The sequence below is a fragment of the Talpa europaea genome (assembly GCF_964194135.1).
Source record: "Talpa europaea genome assembly, chromosome: 7".
Taxonomy (NCBI): Eukaryota; Metazoa; Chordata; class Mammalia; order Eulipotyphla; family Talpidae; genus Talpa; species Talpa europaea.
This window is the reverse complement of record NC_140074.1, coordinates 118,726,108-118,752,173: the sequence shown is the minus strand read 5'-3', so window position 1 is coordinate 118,752,173 and position 26,066 is coordinate 118,726,108. Positions and strand designations below refer to the sequence as shown.

General features: G+C 56.0%; 2 protein-coding genes across 20 annotated transcripts; one reads left to right on the top strand and one right to left on the bottom strand.

Moving 5' to 3' along the window:
- Positions 1-1,471: 1,471 nt before the first annotated feature.
- MIEN1 (migration and invasion enhancer 1) lies at positions 1,472-2,460 on the top strand (the record flags this gene model as incomplete). The annotated part of the gene is made up of 4 exons (XM_084236204.1): positions 1,472-1,560; positions 1,664-1,761; positions 2,216-2,292; positions 2,377-2,460. The coding sequence occupies 4 exons, from the start codon at positions 1,472-1,474 to the stop codon at positions 2,458-2,460; spliced, it is 348 nt and encodes a 115-aa protein (XP_084092330.1).
- Positions 2,461-3,934: 1,474 nt separating this feature from the next.
- ERBB2 (erb-b2 receptor tyrosine kinase 2) lies at positions 3,935-25,792 on the bottom strand (the record flags this gene model as incomplete). Of its 19 annotated transcripts, none has more annotated exons than XM_084236479.1 (27): positions 25,654-25,792; positions 18,654-18,805; positions 17,626-17,839; positions 16,721-16,855; positions 16,365-16,433; positions 16,078-16,193; positions 15,804-15,945; positions 14,941-15,060; positions 14,584-14,710; positions 12,944-13,017; positions 12,773-12,863; positions 12,349-12,548; positions 11,891-12,053; positions 11,719-11,809; positions 10,626-10,786; positions 9,212-9,259; positions 7,790-7,928; positions 7,568-7,690; positions 7,213-7,311; positions 6,752-6,937; positions 6,452-6,607; positions 6,258-6,333; positions 5,820-5,966; positions 5,347-5,444; positions 4,966-5,154; positions 4,455-4,707; positions 3,935-4,302 (listed from the first exon to the last, which is right to left on the bottom strand). In XM_084236479.1, the coding sequence occupies exons 1-27, from the start codon at positions 25,724-25,726 to the stop codon at positions 3,935-3,937; spliced, it is 3,810 nt and encodes a 1,269-aa protein (XP_084092605.1). In that variant the 5' UTR covers positions 25,727-25,792. The 19 variants fall into 19 exon arrangements, with proteins under 19 accessions (XP_084092605.1, XP_084092616.1, XP_084092617.1 ...); XM_084236490.1 differs by having other exon boundaries at positions 4,455-4,705; positions 4,940-5,154; positions 11,891-12,023; XM_084236491.1 differs by having other exon boundaries at positions 11,891-12,023.
- Between the last annotated feature and the right edge of the window lie 274 nt (positions 25,793-26,066).

The window sequence follows — 26,066 nt, the reverse complement described above, 5'->3', positions numbered from 1 at the left end:
ATCATATATCTGATTAAGGACTTTGTATCCAGAATATATAAGGAACTCTTAAAATCAATAATAAAGAGACAAACCACCAAATAAACACTGGGCAAAAGATTAGAGTAAATGTTTTTCCATATTAGATATATGAATAACTTATAAGCACATGAAGAGATGCTCAACATCATTTGACATTAGAGAAATACAAGTTAAAACCACAATAGTATATGCCACCTCACACACCCCCAGGATGGCTGGAATCAAAGGTAGACAACAGGTGTTGACAAGGTCATGGAGAAACAAGTTCCCATGTACTGCTGATGGGAATGTAAAATGGTACTGCCACTTTGAAAAATAAGTTGGCAATTTCTTAATAAGTTAAACATCAACTTACCACACAAGCCAGCAATTCTACTCCTGGGAATCTACCCAAGATAAATGGAAACCTTTGTCCATACACAAAGACACTCACCTGAACATTCATAGTAGCATTATTCAAAATAGCCTAAAACTGGAAACTCAAATGTCCATCATCTGGTATTGAACAGATAAACAAAAAGAAGTATATCATAAAAGGTATACTATTCAACAGTAAACAAATAAATAAAAATTTCTGGTACATGCTATTACATGGTGAACCTCAAAAACTTTATACTGAATGAAGCCAGAAGCAAAAGACCACATAATGTACAATTCCATCTGCATGAAATGTCCAGAAACGGCAAATTTATACAGGTAGAAAGTAGATCAGTGACTACTAGGGCTGGGGTTGGGAACTCTATCGACTGTAAACAGGCAGGAGAGACTTTTTCAGGTGACACAAGAGTTCTGTAACTGGATTGTAGTGATGGTTGCACAATGCTACAAATTGCTGAATTGTTTAAACATGAATGTTTTAAAGAAATGCTAGAATGGGTAACCTGTTAGGAAACTTCCAGGGAGGGAAGAGGTGAGAGACTTAGCCTCCATTTCAAGAGCTTCAAAATGGGACTAAAGATGCCAGCTCAGTAGTGAGAGACTGGGTCGAGACAGATTGGTGCAGAAACTGAGTGCATATGATGCACACGAGCCCGAAGCCTGGGCACCCCAAAGCCTAAGGATGGCAAATGCAGGGGGAAAGTGGTCACTGCCCCAGGTTGTGGCTATAGTTTAGAGTTTAAGAGTCTTGAGTATGTAACGATGGTACACTGGAAAGCCCTTTGCAGGAGAAGATATTCATGAGATTTAAAAAGGTCGTTAAGTTCCTGTAGACACCAAATGCTGTGCAAGCCTGGTGACCTGAGTACCAAGCTAGGGAGGTGGTCTGGACTGTCCACCCAGCTCAGTCTTGGATTTGGGGGTCACGGCCAAAACGCTGCACCCAGAGCGGCCTGAAGGGGGCGCCCGAACATAACTGGCGGCGCCACTCCGCCCCAGCGGCCCCGCCCCGTCACGTGACCGCGGCGTCGCGTCACACCCGGAAGCAGAGACCGGACCGAAGCCGGCAGCGATGAGCGGGGAGCTGGGGCCGACGTCCGTAGCGCCCCCTCCCGGGGAGGTCGAACCGGGCAGTGGGGTCCGCATCGTGGTGGAATACTGGTGAGCAACTTCGGCCGGTGGGGTGGGGGTGTGTGAGCCGGACGGGGCGGATCCACGGGAGGCTCCCCAAAACCGTAGTGGACCCCAGATGTCTTCCCCTTAGTGAGCCCTGCGGCTTCGAGGCGACCTACCTGGAGCTGGCGAGCGCGGTGAAGGAGCAGTATCCTGGCATCGAGATCGAGTCGCGCCTTGGGGGCACAGGTGAGGCCCGCAGAACACCTGCTGAGTCAGCGTTCTAAATCCCAGCTCTACTACTTCCTAGCTTTGGCATTGGCTGTTTTATAGTGTCCTGCAGTGTCTGGCACACAGCTAAATGCCCAGCCAACGAGAGTCCCCTCCTTCAGAAATGAAGGGGTCAGATGAAGCCTGTAGGGAAAAACCGAAGAGACTGCAGAAGTGTAGAGCTGGGAGCAAACCCTTCACGAAGCTGCGCTCAAAGGAGGAACACGCTGGGGAGTCTCCCTGAGGTTCCTATGGCTTGATCCACCCTTGGGGAATGGCTTAAGGAACTACCAGCATCTCTAATGGGGCCAATGGGGGACATAAAGTAGCCTGTGTGAAGTCTAAATCCAAGAAGTGTGGAGGGCCCCCCTTTGGAGGCTTCCCAGGTTTTTATGTATTGTCAGCATAAGTTTATTCATTGGTCTAATTCCAGGGGCCTTTGAGATCGAGATCAACGGACAGCTGGTGTTCTCTAAGCTGGAGAATGGGGGCTTCCCTTATGAGAAAGATGTGAGTATTTGCAATGTTGGGAGGACCTCCCAGGCCACCCTTCCTCTATACCACATCATCCCATTCCATATCTCTCCTCTCTAGCTCATTGAGGCCATCCGAAGAGCCAGTAATGGAGAACCCCTAGAAAAGATCACCAACAGCCGTCCTCCCTGCGTCATCCTGTGACCACACGAGATTCTGGGTTCCTGCTGTTCTGAGATTCAAGCCCTGGTCTACCCTTTGGTCCTGCTGGGGGCGATTCCCTGCCTCTTCCCCCGACTTAGCTCCTGGTAGCTAAGAGACCTGGGGCTCTACTTTGCCCCTTTGGGTTCAAGGAGGGAATAGAAGCTTCTGTGGTCTTGGGAGGTGAGAGATCCTCTCCGTGGACATCTCTACAATCACCTTCTAACCCCTTTCCCAGGATCAGTGCCCACAAAAGCCCAGTCCCTTCCCCAACTTGGCCATACCTGCCGGATGCCACCGTAGTTCTAATTTATTTTCCACTAGCCCTAGGCAATGACAGCTATTGGCAATAAAGAGGCACTACAAACACCTGTGCCAGCTGGTGTGTTTTTATGTCCAATCTGGGAGTGTGTGTGGAGGGGGCAGGCACAAAGGTCAATCTAGCCTTTATGCCAGGGGGATTGTGTGGGGTAGCTGGGCTTTTTGTGGTAGCTGCTTCTAGTTCAGTGCCCTCCTCCCTCATAGCCAAGGCAGGGAAAATTAGTCACACTGCAGACACTGCCTCTTCTTTCCTCCACCCCTCCTCCATCTCCCCTCCCACAAGGAGGAAATTACCCCATTCTGATGAGTGGCCTTAGGAGTTTCTTTTTTCTAAGCAAAAATGATGGCTGTGAAAGGTCTCTCAGCTCAGAATCCCAACTCCTAGATCTCCCCACCCCAAAAACCAGGACACTTATATGCTTTCTGCAGATCCCTACCCACTCCCTCCAGGAAAAGATGAGATATTAAGTTAGAAGGTGAGCAGTAAGGGATGGCACAGAGCCACCCCCCAGGCATAGGTTGGTGCCCAGCTGTTTTCCAAAATATATTTTCAAATGGAGAAAGTAGGTATGGAGAAGGGATATCCCTTTCCCAGTCCCAGGGACCCACCCTCCCTTCCACAACACCCACTCTTCCCGAGTCCTTAGTTCATCTTTTTAAAAAAGTAAAAACAAAACAAAACAAAGCACTCTGTACAAAGGTCTGGGTCAGGGTGCTGCTGCTCCCTACTTCTAGGGGCAGAGCTGAGTCTCAGGGACAGTCTGAGTGGGTTACTTTCGTTTCTGGCCTCCTTTGGGGCCTCTTCTCCTCCTAGGTGCAGCTTCTCTAAGTCTTTCAGTGCCAAGGATTTGGAAGAGAGCCAGGCTAGGCTGCCCCCTCAGGAGGGGAGACAGGCTGTGGCATCCATTGGACCCTAGAATCAACCGGGGCAAGGCTTCAGAATGAAACAGGGCTCCCCAACGTGTCTCCTCTTCCAACCAGTCTGGGTCCCCCTCAGCCACCTAAGGATTCCAATAGAAGGAAGGTTCCTGGCGGCAGGCTCCTCTGAATGTGGTCAAAGGGCCTCTCCCTGCCTTGTCCTGAAGCAGGCGGGCAGGAAGTCAGGCCCCTGCTCCCTGAGGGTACAGCAGAGCCTCAGTGGACTTGGCCTTCTGGCTCACACTGGCACGTCCAGGCCCAGGTACTCGGGGTTCTCTGCCGTAGGAGTCCCTTCAAAGGTGCTGGGTGGAGAGCCCCGCTCTGATGGGTCCTGGTCCCAGTAATAGAGGTTGTCAAAGGCTGGGCTGAAGGTTGGAGGAGGGTGGGGCTGAGGAGCAGCCCCACCCCGGGGTGCCAAGTACTCAGGGTTCTCCACAGCACCCCCGAAGGCAAAAATGTCTTTAACAACCCCGTTCTTCCCTGGGGAGAGAGTCTTGGGGGAGAGAGTCTTGGGCCTTTCCAGAGTGGCACCGGCAGGCCGAGGAGGCAAAGGACCTTCTAAAGGCGAAGGGGGCTGCGGCCGAATGTCTGGCTGGTTCACGTATTCTGAAAGGGCAAGAGAAAGGGGCTTGTTAGGGAAAGGAACCCCAGTGTCCCTGCTACTATGACTCCCGTGGCAGTGAGCACTGGGCTGAACACCCCCAACTCCCCCAACTCCCCCACCTCCCAGTCTGTCAGCTCAGGCCTGCATCCCATACCAGGCTGGGCGCTGCAGGTCAGGGGGGCAACGTAACCATCAGTCTCAGGGGGCAGGGGTACTGTGGGGTCCTCGCTGTACCGCTGGAGAGGGTTGGGGTCATGTGGGGCGAGGCTCTGCAGCCCCTTGGCTGCTCCCATTCCCAGGTCACCATCAAACACATCAGAGCCAGCCCCTTCCGAGGGTGCCAGTGGAGACTTGGGGGGCTCCTCTTCGGAGGGCTCCAGCCCTAGTGTCAGTTCACCACCGCCACTCTGGGCGCAAGAGAGAAGGTCACAATTAGTCATTCCTGCATCTGCGGTGGAGACGCCATTGGAGATGACAGGGTCACAGGAAATAAAGGTCACATTTGGGGTATGACATGTCACCTTGGAGAGAATGAGGTGATGGGTGGGAAGGCAGTAGGAATCCTCCTTAGAAATGAGGTCTCCACCGTGGGAGGATGTTGGAGAAAGGGATGGGGTTGGGAAAGGGAGCCAGACACACCCACCAGTGTGACCAAGGGCACTGACCCTGGTGGATGAGCTTCGGTGTCTGCGGTGGGCTGTGCCCCCGGTGCCTGGGGCAGGGTCTGGGCAGAAGAAGCCCTGCTGGGGTACCAGGTACTCCTCAGCATCCACCAGGTCCCCCATGTCGTCGTCTTCCAGCAGCGAGCGGTAGAAAGTACTGTCCAAGGGGCTGGCAGGGCCCAAATCCTCATTCTGGGGAGAAGGGAGACAGTGTGGCAGCCGCTGCCCAGCCCCACGCACAGCCCTCCCGAGGAAGACCCAGGAAGACAGGTGGTCTGCTGAGTAGGGCAAGGACTGGCCTTGAGGCCTGGGGCCCAGGGCCCAGCTCCCTTCCCACCCTCTGTGGAGAGTGCTTAGGCAGGGAGCGGTGGAAAGGCCCAGTACCTGGATAACCACAAAACGCTGGGGGTCCCTGGCCATGCGCGAGAATTCAGCCACCAACTCCCGGAACCGAGGCCGACATTCAGAGTCGATCATCCAACCTGGGGCAGGAGGGAGCGCAGCACCTCTGTTCTGGCTGCCTCCTGTGTGCAGCCCTCCCACCTCACTCTGGTCTGGGCAACCCCAATTTGCTGGAGTCCAAAGCCCTCGGGTAGTAACGAAGAGGTTGCAGACTGTCCAAAGCCAGTCATTTCCCCTTTTTATTCTCTTAAGTCTCTCTCTGATTGGTCCTCGACCTCTGATTGGTCCTCAACCTCCTCTGGAATTATACTTGAAAGGGAAGCCATGTATATATAGCCCCTGGATCTATACATGTCCTGTTCCTGCCCCTCCCATGCCTCTTGTTTTGGTGCCCTCCTTGGAGGACCTTCCCCACCCTGTCCCCCCCAAACAGCAGGCACAGCGCAGCCACGCACATTTGACCATGATCATGTAGACGTCAATGGTACAGATGGGGGGCTGGGGCAGCCGTTCCCCCTTCTCCAGCAGATCAGGGATCTCCCGGGCTGGGATCCCATCGTAAGGTTTGGCCCCAAAAGTCATCAGCTCCCACACAGTCACACCTGGGGCAGAGATGGGGGTAAGAGGTGAAGGAAGAGAGGGAGCCTTAGTGTATTGAGCCCAAGGCGTTTAAGAGCCTGGCACCGAGTGGGAAGGCAGGAAGGAATGTAATGCCAAGGGGCAGGGCCTACCCACTCTGCTCAGTTCCTGGGAATGCACAGACCCTGACTGAAGGGGGCGCTGGCAGCCCCTTCCTCCCTCTCCCACTGGGGCTAAGGTATCTGCTAATTCTCCACCACCCCAGCTCTCATCCACCAGCATCCCCCAGGGGAACCGCCCCTCCCTGCTCGCACCGTAGCTCCACACATCACTCTGGTGGGTGAACCGCCGCCGGAGAATGGACTCCAAGGCCATCCACTTGATGGGCACCTGGGAGAGCAGAGAAGTCCTGGAACTAGGTGTGGTAGGTAGGAAGGTCGCTCTTCTGAGTTTTCCCAAAGGAAAACCAGACCCCACGCCACTACCTCACCCCGGTCCTGCCTCTAACCTTGCCTCCGTCTGCATGGTATTCCGTCTCGTCAATGTCTAGCAGCCGAGCCAGCCCAAAGTCTGTAATCTTGACGTGGTTGGGACTCTTGACCAGCACGTTCCGGGCAGCCAAGTCCCTGTGCACCAGCCGCACTTCCTCCAGGTAGCTCATCCCCTGAGATAGGACACAAAAGTGTGGAACTTTCAGTAAGGCAAGTGGGGCCCTGGCCCTCTGCCTGGAAGCCTCCCGCTCCTAGCCCTGCAGGGAGACAGGCTTGCTCCAAGGGGCCTGCGGAGCCCAGGCCCCCTCAGTGCATACCTTGGCGATCTGCACACACCAGTTCAGCAGGTCCTGGGAGCCCAGGCGCCCACGGTGTTCTCGGACGTGGTCTAGGAGGCAGCCATAGGGCATGAGCTGTGTCACCAGCTGCACCGTGGAAGTCAGGCAGATGCCCAGGAGGCGGGACACATATGGGGAACCCACACCAGCCATCACATACGCTTCCTGGGGGCGAGGGGACACGTGAGAGGGCATGGGAGACCATAACCCCCAAGACCACACACCCCTCCTGAGGGCTGAAGGCATGACTAGGTATCCCTCCTCCCCCATCACAAGCCAGAACCATGGCCTGCAGAGTGGGGAGGCTGAGTCATGGTAGGGGGACCACCAAGTATCTCCCCAGAGCCCAGAGAGAGAGAGAGAGAGAGAGACCTGAGCTTACACCTGCTAGCCAAGGGGTCCCGCCTATATTCCCAAATAGAGAGGGCGGAGGGGCTTACGTCCAGGATCTCTTTATTAGCTTTCGGAGATGTGTTTTCTCTCAACACTTTGATGGCCACTGGGATTTTCACATTTTCCCCATCTGGGATCCAGATGCCCTGGACGGAAAAAGGAGGTGAGCAGGAAGCGGCCCTACCAGACCCCATCTGCAGCCGTCCAGTCAGCATCACTTCTGCTCCACGTACCCTTAGGTCAACCCCACTATTGAGTAGCCACCACACTGGGGGCCCTAGTCTCCACCCCCTCTCCCTTTGTCACAGTCTCTAGAACTGCCCTGCAAACCGCCCCCAGCTCTTGGCTGGCAGCCCCAACCAACCCCCACCCTGCCCCTCCAGGCACTGCCCCTCCTCTGACCTTATAGACGGTGCCAAAAGCTCCGGATCCAAGCACCTTCACCTTCCTCAGCTCTGTTTCTTTCAGGATACGCATCTGGGCCTGGTTGGGCACGGCTCCACTCGGTGTCAGTGGCTCCACCAGCTGGAGTGAAGGGGTGTTCATGAGTGCAGGTGGGTGTTGGGGTTGGGCCACAGACCCCTCCCCCCAGCAGGGGGCCAGGAAGCCCTTGGCCCAGCTCACCTCGGTTTCCTGCAGCAGCCTGCGCATCGTGTACTTGCGGATCTTCTGCCGCCTTCGCTTGATTACGATGCCCAGGACCAGCCCCACGACCACAAACAGCAGAATGCCCACTACAGCGGCGATGATGGACGTCACGGGGCTGGGGGTGGGAGCCAGAATCAGAGACTGGGCAACCAGTCTGGGCCAGGAGGGATGAAGGGGTCCCATGGAGAGGGGCATGAAGGCCACTAGCATTTGGAAAGGGAAGTGGTTAAGGATGATCCACTGGCTCCAATCCTGTTTTCCCTACTCTGAAACTCCCCTCCACTCCCTGCTGCCACTAGAATCAAGTACAAACTCATTACTGGTCAGTCAAGGCCTTCTTCATCCACAGCTCCAAGTAGTCTGTGCTCAGGCCCACCGTCCTAGCCCAGGATTCTTAGACCTCCTCACAAAAAATCACCCTGTAGCTGGTTATTACAAGCAAGAGTCTGGAGCCGTACCCCCAGAGAGCCTGGCCCCGGCGTGGTGGCCCGGTGATGCTGATGTTCTAACCAAATTTTCACCCAAATATTCTTCCACACCTCCTAGCCTTTGCACATGCTGTGCCTTCTGCCCGGCCTCCATTTCTCCACGGGGTCATCTTTTCAGACTCAGCTCATCCCGGGATGGGCGGAGCCCAGAGTCTTATCTACATCATTGTTATCCTTGCCCCACCCCGGCCCCTGCCTAGCCCAGGACTGCACATGGCAAACCTCTAATGAAGCTTGTGTCATGGCAGGTGATCGCCTGGGGCATACTCCAATCACTAATTCTCACTAAAACCTTTCCCGGAGTTCTCCACTGCCTGTGGCCTGGCAGTGAGGGGCCTTGCCTCCAGATCTGGCCCTAACCTGACTCAGACTTGGCCCATCCTCCTCCTCTGTGCTTGCTCAATGGCCCAGAACCTTCAAGCAAACACACCCGAGATTGTCCTGACCCCTCCCCCCAGAGCCACCTGGTTGCTTTCTCCCTAATGCAGGTGACATACCCTCTTTCAATACCTGGCTCAAAGCTGCCTCTTCGTTGAAGCGTCCCCCAGCCCAAGTGCAGCCTCCATCGCTCCCCCTCTGCGCCCAAGCTGCTTCTCTCCTCAACCTTGAGGCCCAGGTAGCTGAACTCCACCTGGGTCCCTCAGAGGCACAGAGCCACTCAGGGCTGCGGGAGGTACTGGGTGTCTCTGCCATCTCTTTCTAACCCTCACCCCCACGCCCCGCCCTAGCATCCCGAGCAGGCCCTCCATCCACTTGCTGAAGAGAACTAGAAGCAGGATGCCCGGTGGAAGAGTGGGCTGGGAAGGGGCACAGGTCACATCACGAGAGCCCCTCCCGACAGCAGTGACCACCCAGCGGCTGACAGTGGAGCGAGGGGCAACGTGAGGTGCATCCTGGGGACTGGGCTGACCTGGCTCTCTGCTCGGCGGGGCAGCCCTTGTCGTCCAGGTCCACACAGCTGCAGAAGAGACAGTCCCGTCAACAAGGCCGGGAGCCACTGCCTGGGCTCACCCCAGGCTCGCCACCCGGGTGTGGCTGGGTTATTATCCCCATTTGACAAAGGCAGAAACTGGGCTTAAGGTCACCAGTGCTCTGTCTACCACCCCACAAGGGATTCCTTCTCCAGTCTGGGAACTCACAGCCCCCTTACCCTGGGGCCAGGGGAAAGAAGGGAGGCCCGGGGGGCCACACAACAGAGCATCAAGTCTAAACGCTCGGCTCTTCTGGCCATAGAAGGACGCCAGGGCAAGTAACCTGGCGCACTCTCTGCCAAGGATGGTTGGCAACACTTATGAAATTCAACAATGCCTGTGACCCAGTAGTTTCACCTCTCGGGACAGACCCGAAAAACCTGGTACCCCGTGGACCAGATGCCCACAGATACAGGCGCTTAAGTGCAATAAACTGGGAAAAAAAAATTAAAAGGAAGCCATTGCAATCAAAATCCTTCAACTAGGGGCATGGTTAAATAATACCACATCCAGGACACAGACTGAGTGACTAAAAAAAAAAAAGGCAGGTGCTTGCACCAGACAGGACCCCCAAGACACATAAAGGGGGGGGGGGGCGGGCAAAGTATATAACCATATGTAATGTGATTCCACTTACATTAAAACACACACCAAAACCAAAACTGATTATACAAGCTGAACTAGACGAAATTGCTGTTTTCTGACCTACAAAATCAGCAATCTTATGACTCACCTAATATAACTTAATACGTATTTACGTAAATGTGTAGAGAAAAGCCAGGAAGGAGGAACACGCCTGAGTGAGTCTGCTGGGTCTCCCCCTGAGTTGGGGGGGAGCCAGAGCGGGCGGGGGACGAAGTGGCACACGTGCTTTGCAATGTTATGCTGTCACATGGCCGAAGACGTTTATCACAAGGATGTGATTATGTGTGCTTCATACGTAAGTGAAACACAACTAAATGAGAAAAATAAGACTACTGCAGATCACTCTACTAGGAAATGGACAAACTTTGCAAGATTTTGTTACGTGGGAAAAAGAAAAACAATTTGTAAACAACACGCATGGTCTATGACCCATTCTGGTAAAAGTGAAATGTGTTAGCAAGGGCACAGATAAAAACACTGGAGGGCGAAATCAGTCACAGCGGAGCTAGATCTACAAGGGCCATTCATTTACATTTCAGTTTTAATTTCAATTTTTTTAATGTGTTACTTTTATGATCAGGGGAAAAAAAAGATGAAAAATTAAAAGTCTCGAGTAAATGAAAGCAACGTTATCCCCCTTTCATAATAAAAGCCCTAGAGAGGCTCCTGGAATGAAAGTCCTTCCTGCAGAAGGGCCCTCAGACTCACGAGTGGGTACAGTTGATGGGGCATGGCTGGCATGTGCCTTCCTCGTCTGGGAACTTCCAGATAGGCATGAAGGAGAGGTCAGCTTTCACGCCACTGGGGCAGCGAGCCACGCAGAAGGGAGGGTCCTTGTAGTGGGCGCAGGTCACGCACTGGTCAGCCTCCTGAGGGGGAGGAAGTGCTGATGAGGGGCTGGCACCCACACCCCCAAGGCAGCAGGACCAAGCCCTTGGGTCTTCTCCATCCTGGGATAGACCTGCTTGGCCTGTGGCCCCTGCTCATCACTCAGCTTCCCACTTTCCAAGATGGACCCCCACGCCAGGGGCTTCAGATTAAGAATTAGGGGCCCACGAGGGCAGTGCACTACTGAGGGCCAGCACCAAGGGAGAACAACTAACATAGAGGAAGTATAGGAAGCCTCTCCTGTGCTGTGCCGAATGGTATTTTCCACATCCCCATGCAGTGGGCTCTAGTTTCCTATTAAGTTAAGAAGGAGTGAAGCGGGCCTCGCTGGTGGCGTGAAGGGTTAAGCGCAGCACTGTGAAGCTGTCTGCAGCCTCTGCAGCACGAGATCAATCCCCAGCCCGGCCAGGGAGCTACCCAGCTGGTGCAGCAGACCACTCCTGACTCACCCACTGCTCTCCTCAGCAGTGTATTTCAGTCAGTCTGCCTGTTCTGCTCCCCGCTCTGTCTCTGGTGAATACTCTCACCCTCTCACCTCTGGCCTGTCCCCCAGTTATTGTATGCATAAATAAATAAATCCTTAAAAAAAGGAAGGAATGAAGCAAGCTCGGAAGTGGGCCTGGATTAGAATTAGAATTAGAGCCTGGGGCCTCGGCCCACGGGTCCAGCCACCTTAGCCCCGCCAAGATACAGCCTTCCCCGGGGCCTTTGCATGGCCTGAGGGTCGCGGGGGTCCCTGCGCAGCTCCTGCATTCCCCAGCCTTTCTCTCCTCCACCCCCTGAAATTCAGGCTTAAGCTGAGAAGCCCCTCCAGAGATAGTTTGCAGACTTGGAGCCCCCTGCAGTTTCTCACCAGCCTGCTAGGCCCCTGCCCCTGCCTCCCTCCACCCAGCAGAGGCCACCACCGCCTCACCGAACCAGAGCAGGTCCTGGAGCCGTTCTGGGGCTGACACTCGGAGTGGCATGGCCAGCAGTGCCTGTCCTTCACGTACTCCCGGGGGAGCCTGAGAGAGGGGACAGCAGTGAGGGGGCCTGAGGGGGCCCCAGTGCGCCCCTCCAGCCTCCCCTTCCTCTGCCCCGCATACCCCTGCAGTTCTCGGCATTCCTTCACGCACTCCTGGCCCCGAAGGAAGTGGCTGCAGTTGACACACTGGGTGGGCCCCGGACCCCAGCAGTGCTGGTGGGCGCAGAGCCCGTCGCAGACCTGGCCCTCGGCCTCTGCGGTGAGGAGGAAGGGGCCAGAGGGGACTCTCAGGGGAGCTCCAGGTCCAAGTGAACCAAGGGAAGGGGCTGTGGGCTGTAGTTGGAGGTCGGGGGGGGATCCATGCTGGGCAGTGCAGGGAAGAGTCCTGAGGTTCCAGGAACAGGAGGAAGCCAAGGCAGTGTGGCAGGGCCCAGCTAGAAGTCATGCCAAGAGGCCAAGACAGCCAGAGCTGTGTCTAGAAAGGTGCACCAGGGACAAGGTCTTCACAGGTCTCAGATTGCTGCTGCCCAGGGCCAGTGGGCACCCTGTGTGCTGGCAGCACTGGGCTCCCTGTCTTACCGCACTCATTCTCTGGCCGGTTGGCACTGCGGAGGATGGTCTGGTGGGGGTTCCGGAAGAGCTGGTTCCAGGGCACCGTGTGCACGAAGCAGAGGCGGGCGTTGCGGTGGATGAGGGCCATCCCGCTGCCCAGTTCCCGCAAAGAGCGCAGCCCCAGCCAGCTGATGCCCAGCCCTTGCAGGGTCAGGGAGTAGGCACCGCTGTGGGAGGAGGAGTGCCCAGCTGCAGAGTGGGCAGCACTCGCTGACCCCTTCCCAGTTAGAAAGGGCTGCCCACACCTTCTTCCTGACCCAGCAAACTGCCAAGACCCATGCAAAGCGAGCTGCTGGGGTCCCAGGGGAATAGAGAACCCACCGTGCCAAAGCTCCTCCCAGGCCTCCCTGGAAACCCTCCTCACCCCCAGCTCCCTTCCCCTGGTGCTCACTCATATAGAACTCGCCCCCGGATTACTCTCAGGTTCTGGAAGACACTGAGGTCATGCAGGCTGTCCGGCCATGCTGAGATGTACAGGTAACCTGCAGGCACAGAGTGAGGCTGGGGGCGTGGGGACTGGATGAGGAACCCCCACCCCCAGCTCAGGAGCCAAAGAGCCCACCTGTGATCTCCTCCAGGGCATCAAAGACACTGAGCTGCTCAGGCTGGAGGGGGGCAGTTTTGGAGGCTGGGTCACTAGAAGAAGGATCAGGAAAGGAGTCAGCACGCCAGGAAGGGGTGGCATGAGCCTTAGAAGGTGGCCCTGCCACCCTCTCCCTCCCCTCCAGGAAGGCCTTCACTTAAGCTCTTTGTCCCTCAGCCCAGCTGTTCTCGTTCTGAACTTCAGCCCAGACCCTACTTTGGCAGGGTCTCTCAAGATAATATTTATATCCTTTGCTCTAGAAATCCTGCTTCTAGGAATGTGGCTAGTGAGATGCTGGCCCTTCTCCCAGAGGCACGTACAAGACAAACCTGCATGTACGAGTAAAAGCAAAAAACCACCTAAATGCCCATCAGTAGACAGAGGCACTGCTAAATATAACCCCGATCTGTCCAGGCTACAGAAGAAAAACCGACCTCTAGGAGCGCCAAGGATGTACTAGGCACAGCTAAGCACTTGCCAGGATTAACTCATCCAGGCCTGATGACCACGGTAGTGGGCTGGGACTGCTGGTGGCCACTTCACAGGGGAGTACACTGAGGCGTGGCAAGACCACATGACTCGTAGCGGCAGAGCCAGAGGTCAAGACCTGGCCGCCTGGCTCCTGCCTGGGCTCTCAGATGCCACACCCCACTCCACAGCTGTTGAAAGGAGGCAGCTTGACATGAACTGGGGTGAGCAGCTCCCCAAAGCAAGGGGCAGACAGTACTCACACTAAGCTCCCACTGACACCCACTATCCTCCCCAGCAGAGTTACTGAAACAAAGTGTGTGTGTGTGTGTGTGTGTGTGTGTGTGTGTCTGTGTGTGAATGGTCTAAAAGAACACAACAAACTGTTGACGGTGATCTCCTCTGAGGTGGATGAGCCTTGAAAGGGACTGTCTCCTTTTCCAATATATTTTCTAATTAAAGTATAATTTATATATATAAAATGCTCACACTTTTAGTGTACAGCTTGATAAGTTTTGACAAAGCACTCACTCATGTACCTGCTACCTCCATCAATGTACAGAACGTTTCCTTCACCCCAGAAACTCCCTTTGCCTCCCAGTCTGGTCCCTGCACCCCAAGGCAAGCCTGTTTTGACTTCCATCACCAGAGCCCTTGTGCCTGTTCTGGAGCCTTCCATGAAGAGAACAATGCAGTGCAGACCCCCCAGTATCACTTTTTTCACCCAATATGCTGGTGAGAGTCACTGAGGCTGCTACATGTGTCGGTTGTTTCTTTCATTGCTGAGAATTTTATTGTGAGGATAAACCACCATTTATTTTCTCATTTCCTTCTTGATATACATTTATATTATTTCCAGCTTGAGGCTATTATGAATAAAGCTGCTATGAACTCAAGGAGAATTTTACTTTATCTGGATGGTTCAAGCTTCATACAAGTGTACATTTACGGATGACAGGCCTTTTATAAAATAACCCCTCCAAAAGTCCCCTGCTTCCCTGGTCTCCTGCCTGGCTCCTCACCTTCCTCCTGCCTTCCTCCCCTGCCACGCCCCAGAGATGCTGCCGATTCTGGATCCTCAGGACTCAGTGATTGATGCCCTGACAGAGTTTTGGGCCATTATGCCCACCCTTAACCTTGCGTGTCCTCACCCTTCAAAGCTCTCAGGCAGAAAGGCCAGGCTCCCAAAGATCTTCTTGCAGCCAGCAAACTTCTGGATGTTGGCGCTTGTGACTGCCCTCACGTCCCGCAGGTGCTCCATGCCCAGGCCATAGCACACTGTGGGAATTGGGGGGCAGGTGGTGAATGGCCAGCTCAGCCCCGCCGTGGGGCACCAGGAACTTAAACTCTTGGATCCTGTCCAGTCTCCTCCTGGGGATGCGTGCTGCCTCCCCATACTGGCAGGTGATATGGGGAAACTGTGGGGTTCCTGGGGCAGAGAGAGTGGGAGAAAAGGATGGGATGCCAGGAAGGCTGGGACAGTGTGCCAAGGGGTGGCCACTGGGTACCTGGGGCACAGGGCTTGCTGCATTTCTCACACCGCTGTGTTCCATCCTCGGCTGTCACCTCTTGGTTGTTTAAGGGACAGACCAGGGTGCAGGACCCCACGTCCGTAGAGAGGTAGTTATCTGAGGAGATCAGGATTATGTTAAATACAACCCCAATCCGTCCGGGCTACAGAAGAAAACCTGACCTCTGAGCATGCCAAGGAGGTACGAGGCACAGCTAAGCACTCGCCAGGATTAACTCATCCGGGCCTGATGACCACCTTGGCGGGCTGGGACTGCTATTGCCCATTTCATAGGAGAGCACACTGAGGTGCGGCAAAATCACATGACTCGTAAGCGTAGAGCCAGCTGTCAAGACCTGGCCATCTGGCTCCTGCCTGGGCTCTCAGCTGCCCCTCTTTGCTGCCCCTTCCCCAGCCCGCTCCACAGATGTTGAAAGGAGGCACCTTGACATGAACTGGGGTGACCAGCTCCCCAAAGCAAGAGGCAAACAGTACTCACTAAGCGCCCATTTACATCCACTGTCCTCCCCAGCAGAATTACTAAAATGGGGCCTCTTTGGTGGCGCAAGGGGTTAAGTCTCAGCACTATCCAAGCTATCGCTGCCACAGCAGCATGAGTTCAATCCCCAGCCAGGGAGCTATCCACATGGCATGGCAGACCTCTCCTGACTCCCCACTGCTCCCCTCAGCAGTGTATTTCAGTAGATCCAGCTGTTCTGCTCTCTGCTCTATCTCTGGCAAATCCTCTCACTCACGCCCCTTTCCCCCCACTTTGGCCTACACCCCCACTCTTGTATGCATAAATAAATAAATCTTAAAAAAAAAAAGGATTATTAAAAGCCGTTTCTCCCTGGCACTCACAGGGACAGGAGGTCACACAGCTGGCGCCGAAGGTGTATCGGCCCTCGGGGTTGGGCATGGACTCGAAGGTGTCAGTGTTGTAGGTGACCAGGGCTGGGCAGTGCAGCTCACAGATGCCACTGTGGTTGAAGTTGAGGCAAGCCTGGATGAGGGTGGGAAAGGCAGCTGGTGGTCACTAGACTGTTTTTTACCCCTGGTGGACCAGGGGGGAGAGGGCGATACCAGGTGGGGGCCCCACTTGCATCCTGAGGAGTGGGACCCTGTGGGCACATACCAGGCAGTCGGAGTGCTTGGGGCCCGTGCAGCCAGCAGCACACTGCTCGTGGCAGCAGTCGGTGGGCAGCGGGCCCTTGCAGCGGGCACAGCCACTGGCACAGACCATTCGCGTCACTGTCAGGTAAAGGGCAGGTCAAGAGCTGGGTGTTGGCCGAACACCAGGCCCTCACCAGCATCACCCTCAGGGGAGACCCCCTGCCCCAGGGGAGAGACACTGAGGACTGGAATCCCACCCAACCCATGACACCTTTACTCCACCCGGATTCTGGGCTTCCCAAAACTCACAGCTCTGACAGTCCTCAGAACTCGGTCCCCAGCAGCGGGAGTCTTTACAAGTCTGAGAACACGGCTGGCCTGGGGAGAGAAACAGAGAGACGGTGAGCAGGAGGCAGAACGCACAGTGGCGGGGGGAACCAGGCAGGAAAAGAGGAAGCCCGAATCAGAGGCACAATCTAGAAGCAGAGAGATGGCAAGCAGGGTCGCAGAGGGAGATGGGATGGGGGGCCCCGGGGATGAAGAGATACAGAGAATAGAGAGAGACCAAGAAACAACAAGGGGAGATAACAGGGAGGGGAAAGGAGAGAATAAAAAAAAAGAAGAAGGAAACAGAGGAGGCTGCAGGCGGGGGGAGCACAGCTTACAAGTCCGGGAGCGGTTGCTGTCTATCTGCTTGAGAGCCAGATGGTTGTTCTTGTGGAAGATGTCCTCCCAAAGTATGGTGTCTTCGTGGCAGAGCTGGGGGTTCCGCTGGATCAAGACCCCTCCCTTCAGGATCTCTGTGGGGTGGGTATTAATCAGGGGACTCTTTCCAGTCTGCTACCTTCTGCCTTCCTTTGGGGCCCTCCTGCCTTCTAAAAGGGGATCAGGCCTCTTAAACACCCCCAGGTTCCATGGGGAGCAGAGAAGGCGCCTTTAGCATCATTAGGCCTACCAGTGCCCCCCTCCAAATACATGAACAGAGAGAGGTCTAGGGTGGTCCACATCAGTCAGATGTCCTCTCCCTCCACCTCTACTCCGCACGCTGCTTAGCCATTAAAAGAGTGACCCTGGAGCCTGAAACCCAGCCTCGCTAACTAGCTGCACAACCTGGAGTAAGTCACTTATCTCCTGCAAGCCTCAGTTTCCTCATCTATAAAATGAGGGTAACACTGATGCTCCCTTGCAAGACTGCCACACGACCAAAATGGGATCGTGCATGCAAAGCGCTCGGCTCAGAGTTCGGGACATTATCAAGCTCCAGGGTTGCCATGTGCAGTTACACAGGTTGTTCACTGCGCATGTGCACTCCATCAAAAGTTGGCCAAAATCTACCCTGCATTCTAATTACTAGATACTGCAAGCTGGTGCAAGTTGAGATTTCCGGGAAGAGGGGAACTCTGGAATCTTCACAAGGGTGCCTTCCCTAGTTCCACCTGCATCCACCCAGAAGGGATGCCAGTTCTAACTGACACGAAGCTCCCCGCCCCCACACCTCACACACACCCTGTGAGTAGGGGCCCTGGTCAGTTCTCAGCGACCAGGAGGTTTCAATGATAATGATGGTCACCTGTGAGGCTTCGTAGCTGAAGCTCCTGCAGCCCTCCGGGGGTAGCCCCCAGAGCAGGGCTGGCACTGTCCTGCTGGCCTCCATTGTCCAGCACGGCCAGAGCGTAGCTGTCCTCAAAGAGCTGGGTGCCTCGCACGATTCGCAGCCTCTGCAGTGGGACCTGACTCACTTGGTTGTGAGCAATGAGCACATAGCCCTGCACCTCCTGGATATCCTGGGGGGAAAAGGGTAAGGTGGGGGCTGAGACAGACCAGACCTAGGGCCTGGAACACCACCAGCACCTCCCAGGCCTCCTCGGGGTTACCGAGTGCTTGGAATCTTGGGCAAGGCCCTAGCTCCTTCACGCCTAAGATGGAGATCTAGCCTGCTCCCCACCTGGCTGTGCCAGATTCCTGTGTGATCAGGGGAGATAGCGGTGGGGGCAGCGCTTTGGAAAGTGTGAGCTCCACCTTCTCTGCCACCCAGTTTCTCATCTGACAAAGGAGAGGCCTGGAAGGGATGATGTCTGTGACTTGACAGACTGAGCAATGGCAACAGGCCCCACTCCAGGGCACCAGGGACTCCCAGCAAGTGGGTCTCCTCTCTCCTGGGAGAAGCCTTTCACAGGCACGCCCCTTTGATCTTCACAATGGGTGCCCCAGGGGGAGTCAAAGCAGGTCTGTCTCTCCCAATGAATAGAGAGGGAAACTGAGACCCAGTGAGGTCACTGCCAGTGGCAGAATTAGACCAGAGCTATCTCCTACCAACCCTTTCACTATCCCAAGTGAGAGGGGGACAGCGTGTGGGCCACTGGCTAGGGGGAGGTGAGCTGACAAGAGTGAAAAAATATTAGCTAAAGGGCAGATGCAGTCCAGCCAGGGTTGCCCACGACAGCCAGGAAGTTAGCTGGTCTTATAGAACAGATAAAGGTTAGACATTGGAGGGCTGGGGACCCACAGAGAGGAAACGGAGGGCTGGAGCATCCTCTTCCACCCTCCAGCTAGGCCCAGCTAGAGACAGGGCCTGGCCAGGGTGCCCAGGGGCCTCACCTGCAGAAAGGAGAGGTTGGCATCGGCGGGCAGGTAGGTGAGTTCCAGGTTACCCTGTACCACCTGACAGCCCTCGTAGAGGGAGCGGAGCATTTTCAGGTGGGTCTCGGGACTGGCTGGGAGCCGCAGCTTCATGTCTGTGCCGGTGCACACTGGCAGGAGGGAGGAGGTGATCAGAGGCATTGCCCAGCGGGCCTCTCCAACCTGGCCACTACGGCATAGCCCTCCTGAGCGCCGTGCCATCTCAGACAGAGAAAGCACAGCTCCACCCAAGGTCTCTCCTCCTAGGACCCTTGCATCTTGCAAGGTTCACAGAAGAAAGCTGGCACACTGGGAAAAGAAGGCAAACCAGGAAGAGGTTCCTTCTGACTTGACCATCCCCAGCACCCAGAAGGGGCCCCCCTGTAATGCCAGCCCTCCAGAGCTTGCTGCCTGATACAGTGTTTTCTGGCAGAGAAAGCCTCCCTTTGTCCCAAAGGCACAACTCAGGGCCCAGGGTAAAAATCCCCCAAGAGAGGCAATGATGAATCATGAATACTCTGGGTACCCCCTGTCTCCCTCCCAAGCAAACAAACTCAGGGCATTCTCCCCACCCCATTCCAACACCACCCACATGCCAAGCTCCTGGCAAGGAATAACCACCCCCACAAATCCACCCAGAAAGTGGGGAAGGAGGATCCGCTAGAGTCATAGCTGGGGCCTGGGGGCCACCAGAGGCCTGATCACCACAGGGACATCTGGAACCCACCCAGGCAGAGAAAAGGGGCAGCAGCCTCCACCATGGTGTCCAGACCCAGGTTGCAGAGCCTGGGCCAGACCGATGCCTACTCCAAAGACTCCTACGCTGGTACCTCACCCTTGCCACCTCCTCAGGGCAAGACTCCAGAACCAGCTGGCAGAATCCATGCCACGAAACTCCTGCCACAGGGGCACTACGTCACCCCTGGTACCTGCCCGGTGCCAACCATCAGCCAAGGAGCTGATCAAGAGGAACTGCCACCCCAGGCCTACTTGGACCCCAGCCGGGTGTCCCTGAGACCATCAGTGCCCATGAAGCCCAGGTACACTAGAAGGGACTAACTACCCATGGTGAGGGGCGCCTGGGCAGCTGGCACCATGCCTGCCAGCAGGGGGGAGATTAAAGTGCCCGGTTGAACCCGTTTTTCTGCTCCGGTTAGAAGATGAATCACCCCATGCGTCTTGCCCCGGGAGGGTGTGCCAGGAGGGGGGCGGAGGGCATCCCACATACACAGGCCCACAGGTGCCTGAGCTGCCCGGAATTCCTGCTGGTCACTGCTCCGCCTCCCAAGGACTATGTGCGCCAGGTCCAGGGACGGGCACTGAGGCTGGCTCTGAGGACTGACACCAGGGCGCCTGCTCACCCAACAATGTGGAGCCTAAAATCAAATCTGGGTTGGGGATGTGGGTAATAAGAGAGAACCCGCCCCTGCTTGCACCAAGCTGGGGAAAGGCTGGTGGGGCAAGTCTCTGGGGTTCCTGCCTGGGCAAGTGGCCACAAGCTGGTGGGCTCTCAGTGCCACCCAGGGTGGTCTCAGTTTCCACCCGTCCGGGCACACAGAGAAGGAAACAAAGAGAGAGGAGCGGGCCCAGAAATAGAACTCAAGGGTCTCTCCCCTCCCCAGACTCCCAAGAGAAACAGGAGCTGGGGGTGGCAGGCCAGGCCCAAAATAACGCCCTGCTGCCAGAACCTCCCCCAGCTTGTCCCCCAGCCTCGGCCTCAGCAGCTTCAGCTGCTTTATAGGCACAGCTGTCTCCAGGCCCAGACCCCAAGGCCCTGGCCCAAGCCCTCTGGGCCGTCTCCACCCCCTGCTGCCCTCTGCCTCATCCAGGGGACACCAGCTGTGGCAGCCAGGCAATAGGAAAATACAAGAATGGGAGTAGTGGGACAGCAGCATCGACTGAGGCCTAAGGGATGGAGCCTCACAATGTCCAGAGGCTGGGCCTGCACCTCAACATTGTGCAAGAAAAAAACTAAAGGCCTCCCTGGTGGCACAGTGGGTTGAACGCAGCACTGTGAAGCTGTCTGCAGCCTCTGCAGCGCCGGTTCGATTCCTGGCTGGCCAGGGAGACACCCACATGGCGCAGCAGACCTCTCCTGTCTCTCCCACTGCTCCCCTCAGCAGTGTTTTCAGTTCATCTGCCTGTTCTGCTCCCTGCTCTGTCTCTGGTGAATCCTCTCACCCTCCTGTGCCTCTGGCCTGTACCCCAGTTCTTGTATAAATAAATAAAGCTTTAAAAGAAAAAAGAAAAAACTGAAGCTGATGGGGGTTTGATTCTCCTTAGATCATAAAGCTCGAGAGTGAGGCAGGATTTGAACCTGAGCCTGCCTGACTTTAGAGCCCGCATTCCTTCCAAAGGCCTAACTGCACACACAAATTCAGCCCACACCCCACACAAACATAAACACACACCGCCTCTCCTGATGCCACTGATAAACATTACAGGCCCTGGGCAGGGCAGGATGGCCGCGCTGAGCGGGAGGACGAGAAAGAGCAGGAGCTCCACCCCACTAGTGAGCTTGTTTGCCAGATTGCATCTGATTAAGACTCTTTGTTTCCAACAGGTGGTTAAATTGGTACCCCAAGACCTGCTCCCAGAGAGCTGGAGGCTTTGGAGCTAGTACCCCCACCAACTTGATTTGAAGTCAAGGCCCTCCTGACACCTCCCCTGCCTCCACCCCCCTCCCCATCACCATAACAAGCCACCCATGCTCACTTGGTCCCCATGTCTACCCAGCATCCATTGATTTTGGGGGGAGGCAGAAGGGCTTCCACTCCACACAGGGAAGTCCATGGTTTCTAGGCTAACTGGCCCTCAGGAGCCCCAACCTCCAACTCCCTGGGACAAAGTGATTGTGAAGCAGGACTAGCCCAGAGCCAGGGCAGGGCACAGTGGATGCTCAGGGATGGATGGAGAGAGGAGTGAAGGGGTAGCAGGAGGGAGGGAGGGAAAGGAGGAGGGAGGGAGGGGAAGGGAGTCCAATCAAAAGCCTAAACCGAAAGGAACAATTTGAAGTCATGGCGTCCATCTCTGCTCAGAGCTTGGTATGTTCCCCCATGGCCCTCAGTGGTCAGGACTTTGTGCCTGCTCTGGGGGTTCTCTCGGGAAAGCTCTTTCTCCCACCAGCCTTCAGCCCCAGTTACTTCTCTTGCTCATCAACATGAATGCCAGCACTGCCTCTGGTTCCCATGAACACTGCCAGTCAAATTACCTGCATCCCCAGAGCACACCTCCCTCAGGCCAGAGTCCATGCCAGTGATGCCAAGACTCACCCACCACACACCCTGGTATTCTGGCCCAGTATCAGACCAGGGTCCTGGCTCAGGATCGTTACCCCAGAAGCCTAGCTGGGCTGCTCGCTGTGTTACCCTGAGAAAGCCCCCGCACCTCCAGGACAGAGGCCAAATCAGATTCTATGCCCAGCAGTGCCTGTGACTTAGTGGGCACTCAATGATTATTTACTGACCTTGACTGGGCCATAAGGAGGGGTTAAGAAAACAATAACAACTCTTACTCTCTGCAGAGAAGGCAGATGAGAGTTAAATGAGATAATGAGTTGAAAAGCAGTCTGTAAACATGGCAAGGCTTTGTAAACAGAGTCGGGGTAACACAAACATTAGCTATAATCATTCTCCTACTCCCCAAGAGAGCACCTCTTCCTACCTCAGCTCTCTTCCCCGCAGTGAGGAAGATAGGTGGCTTAGCAAGAGATGGTGGGATCACCCAAGAAGGGGAGGGAGGGAGAGTCTCTTTCCAGCTCAACCCAGGACCAAGAGGCAGGCATAACCATCTGGATGCTGCACCAGCCCCACTGTTTCCTGGGGGGTCCCATTCCAGGGTCTCCCTCACCCACAGCCCACCCACAGCAAGTCCCAGGGCTCCCTTGGCCCCCTGCTATGCTGGGAGGCCTCAAGAGGAAGATAGACATGGGCAAGACAGGGAGAGGCAACTGTAGCCGGGGCGGGGACCTTCAGGGCCCCAGCTCACCTCACTTTCGATAGCCTGGAGAAGAACAGAAATGCACCTCTACCCCAGTCGAGCCACCTGTCTGCCCCAAAGGCTTTGCTCTACCCATTCCTGTTGGATAGAATAAAATTTTGACCAATTCCTATTGCCTCCTGTTTAGAGTCTAAAAATGCCCTCGATGTTACTTGTCTGGGAGGCCTTGGTAAGTCATTTCACTTCTCTGAACTTCTTTACTCCTCTGTGCACCTAGTCACAGGATACAGAGAGAGATGAACTGCCTCTGGGTGTCTGTCTGGCATGTTGGAGAGATGCTGGACATTTTTTTTTTTTAAGTTAGGCAAGTGAAGTTTATGGATAATTCCAAACCAAGAAAAAATAAAAAGTGCTTTGTATTGGGCTTTCAAAAGCAATGTGTTTCGGGCCTCCCCGGTGGCGCAGCGGTTGAGCGCTGGGTTGCGAGGCTGCCCGCGGCCTCTGCGGCGCCAGTTCGATCCCGGCTGCTCCCCGGCCACCGGAGGAGGGTCCCACATGGCGCGCAGACCTCTCCTGCCGCCCGCTGCTCCCCTCAGCAGTGTAGTTCGGTCCTACTGCCTGCTCTGCTCCCCGCTCTGGCTCTGGTGAATTCTCTCACCCTCCCGCGCTTCTGACTGTACCCAGTGCATGTATAAACAAAACAAACAAACAAACAAACCAGCAAACAAATAAATAAAGCATGCTTCTATAAAAAAAAAAAAAAAAAAGCAATGTGTTTCTTTTTTTGCACTTGTTCCCATCTTTTTTTTTTTTTTAAGATTTATTTACTTATGCATATAAGAGCTGGGGTACAGGCCAGAGGTGTGGAGGTTGAGAGGATTCACCAGAGGCAGAGCGGGGAACAGAACAGGCAGACTGACGAAATACACTGCTGAGGGGAGCAGCTGGCAAGTCAGGAGAGGTCTGCTGCCCATGTGGGTAGCTCCCTGGCCGGCCGGGGATCGAACTCGTGCTGCGGAGGCTGCGGACAGCTTGTCTTAACCCCTTGCATCATCAGGGAGGCCCCTGTTCCCATCTTTTCTATTGTTTATTTTAATGAACATTAAAATGAGGTTACTTTCCCCAAGCAGGGTAAAGAGGAGGTAGGGGCTACTAAGCAAATCATAGGAGAAGTAAAATATGAGTTCTGCGAGATGAAACGGATGCCTTTGGTGCAGTTCATTAAACTTGGGCCTCTAAGAAAGGATTACAGTAAAATTCTGACTCTCCAGACCACCTCGTCTCCCTGCCCCCCTCACATTCTTGCCCCAAACCTCAGCCCTGGTCTGTGCTGGGGGTGCTAGAGGCAGCCAGGAGGAGCACCACCATTTTAACCAACCCCTGCACAGCACACCCAGCATCTCTCTCTGCACCCAGCTTGAGGTGTGAGGAAGAGCTGGGGAGACTCCATCCCAGCCCGGAGTGACCCAGCCACTCTCCCTCCACCTGTTCAACTCCCAGGCCCAGGTGAGGAGTGCAGCAGCTCAGCCTGGCTGCCCAGCCTGGCCTGGCCTCACCCTTCTCCCCAGAAGGTCAGGGGTGAAGACATCTGCCTGGGAAACTGGGAGGGGAAAAGGAGCCTCCCTCAGAAAGAAGGCGTGGGGCCACCTCCCAGTGTTTACAGCAGATCTGGCCCTGCACCTTGAGGGAGTTCCTTGAGAGGGCAGAGTTCAGCCCAGTCCCCAAGTCAGCAGAAGACTGCTGTTTAGCAACACAAAGCCCAGAGACACAAACACACAAGCCCGCAGCCCTCCAGAATACCAGCAGCGCTCACACAGCCCTGCTCTTTGACCGAGGGGCCCTCAGGCAACACACAGACAGGACACCCACCCCTTCTCCAGACGCCCTGACCCATGGGGACCACCCACTACTCCCAGAACACTCTGGTTTTTCCTTCTCCACAACCGGGTGTACTTCCCCATTGTTCAAGGTAAATTAATAGAGTCCTGCCCAGGGATCCACCACGTCGGAGCTGGTATTTACCCTCTTGAGGCCCAGGTTTTCACCTGGCAAGTGGGCACACTGAAAGGAATTCCCTTCCAGGGCTGTCCTGGGCAGGGAAGGGGGAAATATGCAAAGCCCCGCGCAGCGCCTGGCACAGGCGCCGAGTCTAGCATTCAGGTTACGGCTCGATGGAGAGATGGGGCAGGATCGCCGCCCCGAGCCCCCATCACACCTCCCCGCTTGGCCAGACGGAAAAGGCAGGACGACCCAGGCCTCGCATACCCCCATCTGGTGCAATCTCTCAGCTCCGGGTCCCCCCAACAGCCCAGGAACCTTCCCTCGCGTTATGCCCCAGACCGGGACACTCACCTCCCCCCCTCCTTGGCCCGTGTTCCCCAACAGTCACAAAGCACACGGCCCCGAAGCCGGCCCGACAGAAACTCGTTCAAAACAAACCTCTCCCCCTCCCCCACGCACACGCCGGCCCGAGGCACCGCGCAGCCCGACGGGCCCCCGACTCTGGCGGGACAGGGGGCGCCCCCCGCCCGGCCCCGCACACGCCTATCCCGCCCGAGGCCGGAGTAGTTCAACCCAATCGGGCAGGGAGGGGGCAGGGCTGGAGGGACCCCCGAGAAGTCCAGCCCAGTCCAGGCAGGAGGCGGAGGCTGCCAACTGGAGAGACTTTGAGAAAGCTTGAGGGGGCTCAAGACCCGAGGACGCACGCGCGCGCGCGCACACTCACACACACACACACACACACACACACTCACACCGTGCAACACACCCTTTGAGAAACTTTCTGAGCGATTTCAGAGAACTTTTTTGACACGTTCCCGGGGCCGGCGCGGAGGCTGGGGAGCGCCGCGCCTTGAATGGGACACCCAGGGCGCCCGGCGTGACCGCCCCCCGGCCGCGGGCCGGCTGCTCCCCGCGCCCCGACCGTCCGAAACCTCAGGTCGGGAAGCTAGTGGGGCCCCCGCAGGCCCGGGGATTTCGGCGGGGACCCCAGGCTGCAGGGTCCGGCCGCCGCTCCGGGCTCTCCCCCCGCCAGACCCACCTTGGGTGCCCGCGCCTCCGGGGGGCAGGAGGGCGAGCAGGAGCCCCCAGCAGCACCAGGCCGCCAGCTCCATGGTGCTCACTGCGGCTCCGGCCCCATGGCTCCGGCTGGACCAGGCTGGGAGGGCGCCGGGCGCGGCGAGGGGTGGGGGTCGGGCTCCCGGCGTCGGAAAGGGCACCCCGCGCGGGGGTGGGCGGCGGCCTCGGGGGGCTCTTCTTGGCTCTTCGGGCACCACGGCGGGGAATCTCAGCTCCACAACTTCATTCTTGCACTTCCTCAAGGCAGCTCTCCTCCTCCACCACCTCCTCCTCCTGTGATTAGGAGCAAGCGCGCTCACAGCTCGCCCCCCCCACCCCTCCAACCGCATTCCAGCAAGTCCCTGGGAGTGGCAACTCCCAGCTTCACTTTCTCCC